The following is a 15,910-nucleotide window of genomic DNA, read 5'->3' on the forward strand; positions in this document are numbered from 1 at the left end:
ATGATTCCAAGATGCTCATTTTGTCACCTTTTAATATCTCTGACATCGGAATCCAATTTCTAATTCAAAATGTCTTAAAACTATAACTGGCATGATTTTTAAAAATTTCTTCTTGGTACATAAATAGTGGGGCATCATACAATCTACGGTGTGCCTTAAGTGAAATAATGACATATACAACAGGTCTGCTGCACTTCTAGTCCTATGCCTGGAATTACATTGTTCAAGAACTAAAATAATTTTCAGTAGTTGAAAGCATTATGAGAAGAGAGGTCTAAAAAGAACAAAAGCAACCCTTACTTTAAATTTCAAGGAATTTTAAGCCAAAAGTAACTCAGGATTCAAATAAACGGGGAGAGCTCTTTTATTTTTTGGGAGGTGCTGGGAAGCTCATTTTATTAAGCATTTTAATTAATAGAAAATGTTTAGATTCATAGAAATGAAGTATTTCCAATTACCAATATTAGTATTTAATATTATTGAAATGTCAAAAGGGCAGGTAAAGGTAATCTTTTACAATTTCTGATCTTCAGAAATGTTTTCCTTTGACAGGAAATTCCAAGGAAAAGCTTCACGTGAGATTAAGTCCTAATATTTCCATTTAAAATTTCTCACCTAGGGTCACCCGGGTGGCTCAGTTGACTGAGTGTCCAACTTTTGGTTTTAGCTCAGGATGATCTCAAGGTCATTAAGACAGAGGCCCACATTAGGCTCCATGCTCAGGGTGGATTTGGCTTGAGATCCACGCTTTCCTTCTATTCCTCCCCTCCCATGACCTTCTCTCTTTCTTTTTAGAATAAATGCATCTTCTATCATTTACAAAATAAAATAAAATCTCTCATCCTAGGGTTGCCTGGCTTGCTCAGTCCGTAGAGCATGTGTCCTTAAATGTCCAGCCCCATGTTGGGTAGAGAGATTACTTAAAAATGAAAGCCCTAAAACCTAAATACATAAAATTTCTCATCTTGCTCATACTGGGAAACATGGAGTCTTCTTTTTTAAGATTTTATTTATTCATGAGAGACACAGAAAGCACAGACATAGGGAGAAGCAGGTGCCTCACGGGGAGCCCAATGTGAGACTCGATCCCAGAACTCTGGGATCACGCCCTGAGCTAAAGACAGATGCTCAACCACTGAGTCACCCAGGAGTCCCTGAAGTCTTTTTAAAATTGAAAAGATCCCGAGTAGACTATGTCTGCTATATAACCTGTGTTCAGGTTTCTCTGAGAAATAAATGGACTGAAAGAATACATAAACTCATTTGTAGAATATAAATAATAGTGAAAGGGAATAGAAGGGAAGGGGAAAAAATGGGTAGGAAATATCAGAAAGGGAGACAGATCATGAAGACTCCTAACTCTGGGAAACAAACTAGGCGTGGTGGAAGGGGAGGTGGGCGGAGGGTGGGGGTGAATGGGTGACGGGCACTGAGGGGGGCACTTGACAGGATGAGCACTGGGTGTTGGCAAACTGAACACCAATAAAAAATAAATTTATTATTAAAAAATTCATTTGGAGAGTTCGATAGTTTTTAAAGATTTATCTATTTCTTGGAAAAAGAGAGAATGCATCAGTGCGGTGAAGGGCAGAGGGATAGGGAGACAATCTCAAGCACCCTCCCCATTGAACATGGAGCCCAACAGGGGGCTCAACCCCACAATCCTAACATCATGACCAGAGCCAAAATCAAGAGTCTGATGGTCAACAAACAGCCACCAAGGCACCAGGAAAGTTCAATATTTTTAAAGAAAACTTTTGTGAAGTAAACATACTTTTGAAATAGCAATAAAATTTATATTTGCTATTTTTTAATTTTTTTTCAGAAGAGGGATACAACAAAAATTCTATAAGGTTTTGCAATACCATTTATATTTTTTACTTTTTATTTTTATAAGGATTTAACCAAAATAAAATCATTAACCATTTACTTATTAGATGTTATAAAGTTGCACATAATAAAAACATATGTATAGGTCATCGCCCGTGGCGCAGCGGTTGAGCGCCGCCTGCAGCCCGGGGTGTGATCCTGGAGACCTAGGATCGAGTCCCACGTCAGGCTCCCTGTAATGGAGCCTGCTTCTCCCTCTGCCTGTGTCTCTGCCTCTCTCTCTCTCTGTGTGTCTCTCATGAATAAACAAATAAAATCTTTAAAAATATATAAATAAATAAAACCAGATGTATATATTTAGTGTATGCATAATACAACCTACAATACAGATAAAAATATTCCCCTTAGTTCTGAAGAAGCTAAAGGTTGTCAGAAAATACCAATCCTCTCCCATCAATTTTTTTTTAATTTTTTTTAAATAGAAAGAGGGGCACTTAGGTGACTCAATCAGTTAGGAATCTGCCTTCGGCTCAAGTCATGGAGCTGGGGTCCTGGGATCGAGCCCTACATCATCAGGCTCACCCTGCTCTATGGGTTTCTGCTTGTTGTCCCCCTGCCCCTCCCTGCTGCTTGTTTGCCTGGTCTCTCTCTCTTTAAAGTAAATAAGTAGAAACTATTTTTTGTCTACACAAGATTCATATTCTTGTTCTCCTGGATTAGTTCATTGATAATAAACCTTTCTTAGAATTTTTATGTATCTTTCCTATAGAAATCACAGATTTTAAGAAAATGAAAAATCCACTTAGAATCCAAATGTTTGAAGATAACTAATTTTATATTTGCACATCTTTTTGGCTAACTCAAAACCATTGTCTGCTTATATGTTTGTATCATCAAAACAATTTTTCACTCATTTAATGATCCAAAGTACAGCTTTGCATGTTAATGTGTATCAACTATCTCTGCCACATTCAGTGGTCACATAGTAGTCCAGCCTATGGATACACTGCCATTTATTTATACAGGCCATTAAGTGACTCCTTAATACACTGCTATTGTAAATAGTGCTGAGAATACCATATTGTATATTATTTATTTCTAATGATTTCCTAAAGATATTTTACATCAATAAGCTTCATGGCTAAAGGAAATACTTATTTTTCAATGTGGTACTTAACCACCAAACTATCTGAAAAGTCCAAAACAACTTAAATTTTAAGTAGTATAAGTAACATCATTCCTTATCTTCACAAAGCTTGGGATGGAAAATGGGATTTTGTGCCTCTTTTTAAAATATTTTATTTATTTGAAATTAAGAACACCAGCAGAGGGGAGAGGGAAAGAGAAAAGCAGACTCCCCACTGAGCAGGGAGCCTCACCAGGGGCTAAGTCCCAGGACCCAGAGATCATGACCCTGAGAGGAGGTCAGAAGAGGCCAACTGACTCAGCCATCCAGAGGCCCCTATCTCATTCCTGTAATAACCATCCTATAAAACGAAGATGTTCTTTTTCTCCGAAACATATGTTGTAAATATTTTGCAAGTACATTCTCTTTTATTTTGCTAATATTACTTTCTGATTCAGAGGGTTTTTTTTTTTTTTATGTGGCTTAATCAAACTCCAGAATTTTTGCTTTTAATGTCATGAGCCCCTCTACCGCCCGCCCCGCCTCCTCCTGCCCGCCTCAAAAGCCCTGTTACCTGTTCTTCCTGTCCCTTTGATTTAAGTCATGTAAACCAAAAACCAGCAACTGCTCTATCTCCTGCATTTTTTCTGCATCGCCCTCAAACACAGCTCTGTGGATTTCCCGGAGATCTTGATATCTGATGTGGTATCCGGGGCCGGGGCTGTGGAAGTCGGAAACAGTCGTAGCCATAGGCGGCGATCTGACCCTCAGAGGCCTGAGGTTGAAGCCGAAGGGCAGCACGCCCCACCCATTCCGCGCTGTAGATTTCTTTTCCATAATGAAGCCGACAGGCCTCAGTGGCACAGGTTTCACCGCCTCTAGTGCGATACACTCCCGCGCCAGCAATAAGGCAAGTGGGCCTCGCCTCAATGTCCCAGGGACTAAGCCCAACGACTTAGAATCTTCCTGGGCAGAACCGGTGTAACCTAGCAACAGTGCTAAATGCAAACGCGCCTGCGCACCTCAGAAGCTGGCATCCCTGCGCATGCGCACAGAGGGCAGTGGCCAAGGGTGCCCAAAGCCTGTTGTGCCAGGAGGCCCAAGCCTCTCAAATCTCTTGAGATCCCCTGTGAGCTGGGCTGGCTTCCCTTCAGAAGTTGGTGGGATGACTGAGCATTTGGGGACGTTTGCAAAAGCCTCTGAGGTGTGGAAATGTAGTTTTCTGGGCCTGTGAGTGGCTCAGTGGTTGAGCATCTGCCTTTGGCTTCGGTCATGATCCGGGGGTCCTGGGATCAAGTCTTGCATCGCACACCCCACAGGGAGCCTGCTTCTCCCTCTGCCTATGTCTCTGCCTCTCTCTGTATGTCTCATTTGAAAATAAATATAATCTTGAAAAAAAATGTATCTCAAAGTAACTTCAAAGAACTGAGAAGGAATAATTCTTTTTTTTTTTTTTTCTGGAAAAACCCCACATCTTTAATTTTTCTCGTGCCTGGTGCGGCCCAGACCCGACACCTGAGCTTCGCGATACAAATGTCAGCCCCCGGAGCCCTGGAACCGGCAGGTTAGGTGCGGGCAGGGAGGCCCCTCCCTGACGCCCCTCAAAGTGCATCACGAGAAGGAATAATCTAACTGTAATAAGTGATTTAAAAAAAAAAGTGATTAGGGATCCCTGGGTGGCGCAGCAGTTTAGCACCTGCCTTTGGCCCGCGGCGCGATCCTGGAGACCCGGGATCGAGTCCCACGTCGCGCTCCCGGTGCATGGAGCCTGCTTCTCCCTCTGCCTATGTCTCTGCCTCTCTCTCTCTGTGTGTGACTATCATAAATAAATAAATAAATAAATTTTTTTAAAGTGATTAAAAATGAGACTACAGGAGGCGGGGCAAGATGGCGGAAGAGTGGGGTCCCCAGGTCACCAGTCCCCACCAAATTACCTAGATAACCTTCAAATCATCCTGAAAACCTACGAATTCGGCCTGAGATCTAAAGAGAGAACAGCTGGAATGCTACAGTGAGAAGAGTTCATGCTTCTATCAAGACGGGGAATAAAGAAATAAACAAAACGCATCCAAGGGGGAGGGGCCCTGCAAGGAGCCGGGCTGAGGCCGGGGCGAGTGTCCCAGGACAAGAAAGCCCCGTCCCGGAGAAGCAAGAGCGTCACCAACCTTCCCAGGTGGAAAGTGCTCGCAGGGAGTTAGAGCAGGACCCCAGGAGGGCAGGGGTGCCCGCAGGCTCCCTGGGACCCTAACAGGCACCTGCGCCCCGGGGAGAGTGCGCGGAGCTCCCTAAAGGACTGCAGCGTGCGCCCGGCTGGACCCGGAGCAGCTCGGAGGGGCTCCGCGGCGGCTCCACGCGGAGGGGGCTCCCCAGCCCCGGGACAGCTCAGCGGGGCTCAGGCGGAGGCTCCATGCAGAGGGGCTGCGCGGCCCCGGGAGCGCGAATCCAACAGCGCAGGCCCGGGAGCACGGGGCGCCAGAGACACAACACAGCCCAGGATCCAGCCTCCGCCCCCCCGCCCCCGGACAGGCAGAGGCCAGGAGGGCCCAGGACAGCGAGGACGCTCCTGCCCCAAGCTGAGCAGATCAGCGACCCCGCCCCCGGAGCATCGAGGCCCCTGCAGACGGAGAGCTCCGTAGTTACTGCGGGCAGCTGACTCCGGGGTTCCAGAGCTGGCCGATGACACTGTGGTTGTTCCTCCCTGGGCCTCACGGGGTAAACAGCCCCCACTGATCCTCACAGTGGCCTCACCGGATAAACAGAATAAATATCACTCACTGAGGGGATCCCTGGGTGGCGCAGCGGTATAGGGCCTGCCTTTGGCCCAGGGCGCGATCTGGAGACCTGGGATCGAATCCCACGTCGGGCTCTCGGTGCATGGAGCCTCCTTCTCCCTCTGCCTATGTCTCTGCCTCTCTCTCTCTCTCTCTCTCTCTCTCTGTGTGTGTGTGTGACTATCATAAATAAATAAAAATTAAAAAAAAATGAAAACAAAGTCACTCATTGAGCCCTGCACCATGCAGGGGGCTGATCACCTCCCCCAAGGGCCCACACCTGAAAATCAGCACAAAAGGCCCCTCCTCCAGAAGAATTGGTATCAATTAATAACCAAATTAATAACCAAAGTTAAGACATACTTAGATAATAATACACTTATACTTGGTGACTTCAATCTAGCGCTTTATACATTTGATAGGTCTTCTAAACACAACATCTCCAAAGAAATGAGAGCTTTAAATGATACACTGGACCAGATGGATTTCACAGACATCTACAGAACTTTACATCCAAACTCAACTGAATACACATTCTTCTCAAGTGCACATGGAACTTTCTCCAGAATAGACCACATACTGGGTCACAAATCGGGTCTGAACCAATACCAAAAGATTGGGATCGTCCCCTGCATATTCTCAGACCATAATGCCTTAAAATTAGAACTAAATCACAACAAGAAATTTGGAAGGACTTCAAACACGTGCAGGTTAAGAACCATCTTGCTAAAAGATGAAACATCCAGGAAATTAAGAAAAATTAAAAAGATTCATGGAAATAATGAGAATGAACATACAACCATTCAAAATCTTTGGGATGCAGCAAAAGCAGTCCTGAGGGGGAAATACATCGCAATACAAGCATCCATTCAAAAACTGGAAAAAAAAAAAAAACTGGAAAGAGGGATCCCTGGATGGCGCAGCGGTTTGGCGCCTGCCTTTGGCCCAGGGCACGATCCTGGAGACCCGGGATCGAATCCCACATCAGGCTCCCGGTGCATGGAGCCTGCTTCTCCCTCCGCCTGTGTCTCTGCCTCTCTTCTCTCTCTGTGACTATCATAAAAAAACAAAACAAAACTGGAAAGTACTCAAATACAAAAGCTAACCTTACACCTAAAGGAGCTAGAGAAAAAACAGCAAATAGATCCTACACCCAGCAGAAGAAGAGAGTTAATAAAGATTCAGGCAGAACTCAACCAAATCGAGACCAGAAGAACTGTGGAACAGATCAACAAAACCAGGAGTTGGTCCTTTGAAAGAATTAATAAGATAGATAAACCATTAGCCAGCCTTATTAAAAAGAAGAGAAAGAAGACTAAAATTAAAATCATGAATGAGAAAGTAGAGATCACTACCAACACCAAGGAAATACAAACGATTTTAAAAACATAATATGAAAAAAAATATGTATTATGAACAGTTATACGCCAATAAATTAGGCAATCCAGAAGAAATGGACGCATTTCTGGAAAGCCACAAACTACCAAAACTAGAACAGGAAGAGATAGAAAACCTGAACAGGCCAATAACAAGGAAGGAAATGGAAGCAGTCATCAAAACCCTCCCAAGACACGAAAATCCAGGGCCATGTGGCTTTCCCTGGGGAATTCTATCAAAAGTTTAAAAGAAGAAATCATACCTATTCTACTAAAGCTGTTTGGAAAGATAGAAAGAGATGGAGTACTTCCAAATTCATTCTATGAGGTCAGCATCACCTTAATTCCAAAACCAGACAAAGACCCCACCAAAAAGGAGAATTATAGACCAATATCCCTGATGAACATGGATGCAAAAATTCTCAACAAGATACTACCCAATAGGATCCAACAGTACATTAAGAAAATTATTCACTATGACCAAGTAGGATTTATGCCCTGGACACAAGGCTGATTCAACACTCGTAAAACAATCAGTGTGATTCATCATATCAGCAAGAGAAAAACCAAAACCATATGATCCTCTCATTAGATGCAGAGAAAGCATTTGACAAAATACAGCATCCATTCCTGATCAAAACCCTTCAGAGTGTTGGGATAGAGGGAACTTTCCTTGACATCTTAAAAGCCATTTACGAAAAGCCCACAGCAAATATCATTCTCAATCGGGAAGCACTGGGAGCCTTTCCCCTAAGATCAGGAACAAGACAGGGATGTCCACTCTCACCACTGCTGTTCGACATAGTTCTGGAAACCTATTGATTTTTAAATCTCCAGTGGGTGGGAATTGGAGGGTATCTGGGTGCTGGGCAATAAGGAGGGCATTTGATGTAATGAACCCTGGGTGTTATTGCAACTGATGAACCACTGAACTCTACCTCTGAAACAAAAAAAATTTAAATCTCTTCACACGATAATTATATGATCACTATTAATGTCAGAGTTAAATAACATAACTGAATGTTGTGATTAAAAATCACTTTTTTTTTTGATGGAGTGTTTCCTTCTCAAACTTTACATTAAATCATGAACTCAAGTTTCTAAGTGATGGTGGTGGTTTGCCAACACTGCTTGTGCCACTTAAAAGTTGGAGTCTTCTGTAGTATACACAGGAACATGGAGAATTTAAGACACATGGGCATGTTTAGAGAGAAAGAAAGAGCATTTCACACAGAGCCTATGTATTTCAAAAATCAACGGAGTTGTAGTTGCATGTGATACTAGAATGCAGTCATTACAAGAATATTGAAAAAATTCAAGGAAAATATTACTGCTTTGGATTAAAGTAGTTTGGAATTTGGACTGACTGCTTCAAAGACTTAACTGAAGTTTAGATTTGTAATAATACTGTGGCAAAAGAACGGACTTACCAGACCTTGGTAAGTAACGCCAATGTTATGTGAAGAGAAACTGGCAATGATTAGATTGATATTCTAGGACCTAATTAAAATGTCACCTCCTTATCAGAACAAATGTTTTATTATATGCATTTATGTCCATGTTACAGCTACTGTAGATATTTGAATATAATGCACATAGATTTCTTTAAAACTCTACTAGTGATTATACAAATCATTTGTCTAATTATTTTAATTATGCTTAAAACATAACTAAAAAAAGAAACCCAACAGTAAAAAAGTGGCTGTTACAGGTAAGTTGCCATTTATTGACACATTTATTGTGATTAGTTCATCTTGTCTTTGTTCTACTCTATTCAAGTTATGAAAGTTTGCAGCTTTGAAAAAGGAAGCCTGTGTAATTGGTACTAGTCAATTCCAGAAACGCTAATTCAAGATTCAAACACATTCAGATGGGGACTTGGTAATGGAACCATTATTCATCATGGGGAAGAAAACCACAGGCCATTGGTGGATCATACAACGTAAGTGACCACACATTTTGAACATGTTTTTAGGAACTGTATTAAGCAGCTTCCAAATTCCTGCCACATCACCTTATCTTAAGCCACTACTATTGTAAAGATCAAATTAGAGAGTAGGGATCCCTGGGTGGTGCAGCGGTTTGGCGCCTGCCTTTGGCCCAGGGTGCGATCCTGGAGACCCGGGATCAAATCCCACATTGGATTCCCGGTGCATGGAGCCTGCTTCTCCCTCTGCCTGTCTCTCTCTCTCTCTCTCTCTCTCTCTGACTATCATAAATAAATAAAAAACAAACAAATTAGAGAGTAGATGGACTATGTGTAGTTTTCATATAAAATTGGGGGAAAAGGGGATCCCTGGGTGGCGCAGCGGCTTAGCGCCTGCCTTTGGCGCAGGGCGCGATCTTGGAGACCCGGGATCGAATCCCACGTCGGGCTCCCTGCATGGAGCCTGCATGGAGCCTCTGTGTGTGACTATCATGAATAAATAAATAAAATCTTTAAAAAAAATCTAGTATCTATAATTATAATTTTATAATTATATAATAAAATTATATAATATATAATTATAAATTATATATATAAAATTATATAATTTTATAATTAAAAATATAGTACAAAAAAATATAGTACAAAATGTTTCAGGACAAACAAAAAAAATTGTTCTAAGGTAATTGCATTTAAAAATAAAATTTGTGGGATCCCTGGGTGGCGCAGCGGTTTGGCGCCTGCCTTTGGCCTAGGGCGCGATCCTGGAGACCCGGGATCGAATCCCACCTCGGGCTCTCAGTGCATGGAGCCTGCTTCTCCCTCTGCCTGTGTCTCTGCCTCTCTCTCTCTCTGTATGACTATCATAAATAAATAATAAAAAAAAAATTTTTTTTTAATAAATAAAAATAAAATTTGTGTCTTGAAAAATAACATAATTGAGAAATAGTGTGTGAGAAATATCTTTACATCTGGGGGCGCTGGGTGGTTCAGTCAGTTGATCATTCAACTCTGCTTCCACTCAGGTCATGATCTTGGGGTCATGGGATTGGGCTCCATACTCAGCCGAGTCTGTTTCAGATTCTCTCTCCCTCTTCCTCTTGCATGTGCGTGCGTGTGCACATGCACACACACATTCTCTCCCTCTCTCAAATAAATAAATAAATAAATAAATAAATAAATAAATAAATAAATAAATAAATAAAATCTTAAAAAAAAATCTTTCCCCTCAGTTAATCTAGAAGACAGGTAATTTCAAGGCACTCTCTACATTCCTCCATTCATTGTATAACACCCAACATTTTTTTTCCCTCAGATCTTTTTGCCTATCTGAAAAAGATACTTCAAAATACATTGGATTTTAGAGTTTGCTTATGGATTGTTGAGAAACTATTTGAATATGAACTATCTCATTAAAAATGCAGATTAGATAGAACACAGTTTCTTAAGTGTGTCATTTGTAAAGTAGAAGTACTTTTTCTTAGATTTTTCTTTTTATTTCATAACACTCGTCTTTCAGGTAGAAAAGAGTTATAGTCTCTACTGTTGCAAATGCACCTACATTCCTCTCTATGTTGTGCGTTTGTGCAGGTTTAACATCATTATAAACTAAAAGCCACATCAATAATGCAAACTCTCCCTGTGACATAACCGTGCACATCATAATCTAAGTGCTAGATGTAAATGTGGATAAAAGCTTCAGTAAAACTGAAAATGTTTTAATGTTTTCTGCTCTGCAACAATAACAATTTCTAAAGCTTTAATCTCTTAGACATGAAATACTAAAATTATTGCTTTCTCCAAGCCTTCTTTGGTAAGAAGATAAGCTGGTATTTTATAGGCCAATTTAGATGCTTTAACACTCTCTCAACAAAATTTCTAAAAGATCCAGTTTTATAAATCTAGAATAATAGTTAAATATCAGGCCTTAGTAACACTTTTGCTGAAATAAAAATAAAAGTGCAAACAGTCAAAATCTAAATTAACTGTAATAATTTTCTCTTAACTGTTGTAACACTTGTGGGAAGCTGCATTTCTGACTGCATTGCCACAGGACTGAGTATAAAGCAGAGTTGTACCTCTAAAGCACAAGGAAAATTGCTACTGTCTACATTATCCTTGAGGTAAGTATCTATTCCTTATATTTGCATACATTAATAATTTGTGTTAATTAAGTGAATTAAATCACTTTAATTTTATTCCAGTGCATTTTAACTTGAAAGTTAACCACAGTGGCTTAAAAACATGGAATTTAAGAAAAATCTTTGCTGAAAGTAGTACTTGCACACCATACATAAAATAACAGATATACAATGGTTAGGTAGTATATTTGCTCTACAAGGTAAAATTTTAAGAATAAATTCATCATACTGTGTATGATTTTTATGTTGTTAGCCAAGATCACTTTTTAATAATAAAATAATTTTATGTCATGGCTATAACTGCATTCAGAAGTTAATTAAAAATTCATTTTCATGGTATAATTTTTAAATATGCTTTTCCTTAACTATATTAAAATGAAAAAAATGTAGTTTTATTCTATTTCCTGCACAGGTGTGTTAGACAAATCTAGAGGAGACATCAAAGAGCTTTCTGGCCTGAAAGATTGCAGAGATGGCCTTGGCTAGGCACATAATTTGTTAGGTTAGGCATGTGTTTTTGGAGCATCTACTCTGTGAGAAGAGAAAACTTCATCACACATGGAACCAGCATACGCAGAATTGATGTGTAATGCCTCGGGGAAAGTGTTATTTGCTGAAAGAGAGGTCCATTGGGAGGCTCAGGTAACTTACCAAGTCTTCAGGTCTATTTTGGGTGTGTATGTGTCTTTAATAATACTTGAAGGGAGTCTTTACCTTTGGATGATACTGGATAATACAAATGAACTAAAATAATACTATGGATAAAGACCACATACTGACTCTTTTTAAGAATTTAACTATTTTTATTTCTAAAAAAATCTTTCCTTTTACCACAAAAGACGAAATTCATTTTTTATTGTAGGAAAATGTTTAAATATAGGTAGAAAAGGTAAACCACATCGATGCTGATTACACCCTCATGATAAAAACATTGTGTGTGTCTTTACAATCTACCACGTTGCTTTCAATTAATACAATAAGTAAAAGCAACACCGTTTTCAATTAATTTGCTTTAATTTTATATATAATTTTTAAACACCTATTCACCAATATTTTGTTTGGGTAATAGTATTCCATCAAATGGATGTACCACCATTCACTAATCAGTTCCTCGCTATTGATTTAGGAGTTGCTTTTGATTGTACACAAAGTTAAACAGTCTTTACTGAACAATAAACAGGTTTGCACACATTGCAAATTATATCCTAAGAGTAAAAGAAAATACAGAGTAGAATTTTTAATTGATATTCATTTTTAAACCATTTGATTTATAATTTTAAATTACTCTTCAATAATGTGCCTTTTTTCCACAAGCAATACATGACTGTGTCTGCTTTTCTGTATGCTTGCCAAACACTGTCTAATTATTTTTTTCATAGTTTCAGTCTGAAAATATGGTTAAAGTAGGAGGTAATTGTATATTTTCTCCAATTCTTTAATGCTAAGCAGGTTGATCAAGTTTGTGTGCATGTGTGCCTTGTGTAGTTATATTTCTGTGTGTATCTATATTTCCTATTTGTGCTTTTTGCTTGGTTTTCAGTGTGTAATGCTTATTATTCTTCTTACTGACTTAATCTTTTAAAGCATCGAGGTATTTTTTTTATTTGTTGTGAAAGTTGCAAAGATTTTCCCCAAGTTTTATTGACTTTTTATTAGTTTTTCATGTTTTCACCCTTCCTAGTTTCTAGGTTGTGCATAGTTATGTCTGCCAGGGTGTCCTTTATAGTTTATATTTTTGTTATTTTTTCCAGAATGATATTTTTCATTAGGTTTATTGACGCATGAATGACATATAACATGTAAATTTGAGGCGTACAATGTGATTATACTGTGAGATGATTACTACAGGAAGGTTGATTAACACATTCATCATGTCACAGCTACCTTTTTTTAGAGTATGTGGTGAGAACATTTAAGATCTACTCTCTTAGCATTTAAGGTCTACTCTCTTAGGAGCTTTCATGTATATAATACATTACTGTTAACTGTAGTCACCATCCTGTGTATTATACCCCTAGTAGTTATTTATCTTGTAACCATTTCCTCCATCTCTCCACCCCTTTCTCCCAGGTGACACCTTTTTATTGTCTATTTTTATGAGTTTGATTTTTATAAATTCCACATGTAAGTGAGATCATACACTTCTCTGTCTGACTTATTTCTCTTAGCATAATGACTTCAAGATCCATCCATGTGGTTCCAAATGGCAGGATTTCTTTTTTTTTTTTTCAAGATTTTATTTATTTATTTGATAGACCACAAATGGGGGGGGTAGAGGGAAAGGGAGAAGCAAGCTTCCCACTGAGCTAGGAGCCTGATGTGGGGCTTGATCCCAGTACCCTGGGATTGTGACCTGAGCCAAAAGCAGATAGATGCTTAACCAACGGAGCCACCCAGGCACCCCAAGATTTTTTCTTTATTAGTATTCCTGTGTGCCCACACCTGTATTTGTATATATGTCTGTATTATGCACCATACTTTCTTAGTCCATTCATCTGTCAGTGGAGACTTAGGGTTCTTTATATGTCTTGGCTATTGTGAACAATGCTGCAGTGAACATAGGGATGCAGGTATCTCTTAAAGATACTAATTTCTTTTCCTTTAGGTATATATACCCAGAAGTGGGATTGGTAGATCATAGAGAGTATTTAATTTTTTGAGAATCTGTATTAAATTTTTTGAGAATCCTTCATACTGTTTTCATACTTACTGCACCAATTTGCATTCCCACTGACAGCACAGAAAGATTTCCTTTTCTCCACTTCCTTTCCAGCATATGTTGTCTTCTTGATGATAGTCATTCTCACAAGTGTGAGGTGATATCTTTTTGTGTTTTTGATTTGTATTTCTTGGTAATTACTGATATTAAGCACAAATTCATGTACCTCTTGGACATGTGGATGTCTTCTTTGGAAAAATATCAGTTCAGGGCCTTCGCCCCTTTTTTAATGGAATTATTTGGGGTTTTCTTTGTTGTTTTAAGTATCGAGTTGTAGAGGTTCCTTAAATATTTTGGAAATTAATGCCTTATCAGACATATGGTCTACAAGCATTTTCTCCTATTCTTTGTGTCACCATTATTATTCTGTTATTAAGTATTTTGTTAATAATTTATTTTGCTGTAAAGATAATTTTTTTAGTTTGATGTAGAGCAACTTGTTTCTTTTTGCTTTTGTTGCTTGTGCTTTTGGTGCTCTATCCAAATAATCATTACCAAGACCAACATCAAGGAGTTTTTAACCCTATATTTTCTTCCAGAAGTTTTAATTATATTACATATGGGCTTTATTTTGATTCATGTTGCATTTTCGGATATGCTTTTATTATGCTTTTGCTATGAGGATTGTGTGATTTTTATCCATTGATATATTAATGTATCATGTTTATTGACTTGTGTTTGTTGAGCCTTCTTTGCATCCTAGGGATGAATCCCATCTTCGTGGCATATCATCCTTTTAATGTGCTGTTAACTTTATTAACTAGTATTTTGTTGTGAATTTTTGCATTTATGTTCATCGGGCTATTTGGCTTTTAGCATCTATATGGCTTTTGTATCTGGATAGTGGAGGTCTTATAAAGTGAATTTGGGAGTATTCCCTCTTCTTCAATTTTTTGGAAGGCTTTCCGAAGGATTGGCTTTGATTCTTTAAACTCACCAGTGTTTGGTAGAATCTATGAGTAAAACCATCTTGTCCTCGACTTTTCTGTGTTAGGAGGTTTTTGATTACTGATTCAATGGCTTTACTCATATTTATTCTGCTCAGATATTGTTTTTTTTTCTTGCTTCAGTCTTGTTAGGTAGTGTGTTTCTAGAAACATACAATTTCTTCTAGATTATCCAATTCATCGGTATATAATTGCTTATATAGTCTCTTCTGATATATATAGATAGATAGATAGATATCAGATATATATGTGTGTATATATATATATATATATATATATATATATTTAAAATATTTTATTTATTCATTCATGAGAGCCAGAGAGAGAGGGAGAGGCAGAGACAGAGGCAGAGGGAGAAGCAGGCTCCATGCAGGGAACCTGATGTGGGACTGGATCCCTGGTCTCCAGGATCAGGCCCTGGGCCAAAGGCAGGTGCTAAACTGCTAAGCCACCCAGGCTGCCCTCTTCTGATATTTTGGAATGATGTTTCAATTGTAATATCCCTCTTTTATTGATAATTTTATTCATTTGAGTCTTTTCTCTTTTTCTTGGTTAGCCTAGTGAAAGGCTTGTCAATATTGTTTAGTTTTTTAAAAAACTAATTCTTTTTAAAGTTTTTTTTAGTTTTGTTAGTCCTTTGTTTTATTCTTTGTTTCATTTTTTCTATTCTAATCCTAATCATTTTTTCTTCTGTTACCATTGACCTTAGTTCAAGCTCCTTGAAGTGTAAAGTTTGATTGTTTATGTGAGATATTTCTTTCTTTAATGTAGGTGTTTATAATTGTAAACTTTCCTCTTAGAACAGCTTTTAATGCATTCCATAAATTTTGGCATGTTATATTTCCATTTTCATTTATATCAAGATTTTTTAATTTCTCTTTTGATCCATAGTTTATTCAGTGGTGTGTTTTGATTTCTATGTTTGTGAATTTCCCAACTTTCCTCTTCTTATTGGTATCTATATAGTGGTCAGAAAAGACATGTGATATAATTTTAATTTTCTTGAATTTGTTAAGACTTTTTTGTGGCTGAACATATGATCTGTCCTGGAACATGTTCTGTCTGCACTTGAG

The 15,910-nt window shown here is 38.7% G+C and overlaps 1 protein-coding gene across 2 annotated transcripts in view; it reads right to left on the minus strand.

The window, feature by feature from the left end:
- The window catches only part of LOC140595956 (uncharacterized), a 180,106-nt gene that overhangs the window by 143,726 nt on the left and 20,470 nt on the right, over positions 1-15,910 (minus strand). The window contains exon 1 of one of the 2 annotated variants that reach the window (XM_072742394.1): positions 3,531-3,950. The exons of the other annotated variant lie outside the window; for it this stretch is intronic. Coding sequence (XP_072598495.1) covers positions 3,531-3,793 — 263 coding nt within the window. The 5' untranslated portion in view covers positions 3,794-3,950. Of the gene's footprint in view, positions 1-3,530; positions 3,951-15,910 lie in introns of those variants that run through there. 2 annotated transcript variants of the gene reach the window in all.

Source organism: Vulpes vulpes, chromosome 2 (genome assembly GCF_048418805.1).
Source record: "Vulpes vulpes isolate BD-2025 chromosome 2, VulVul3, whole genome shotgun sequence".
NCBI classification, from domain to species: Eukaryota; Metazoa; Chordata; class Mammalia; order Carnivora; family Canidae; genus Vulpes; species Vulpes vulpes.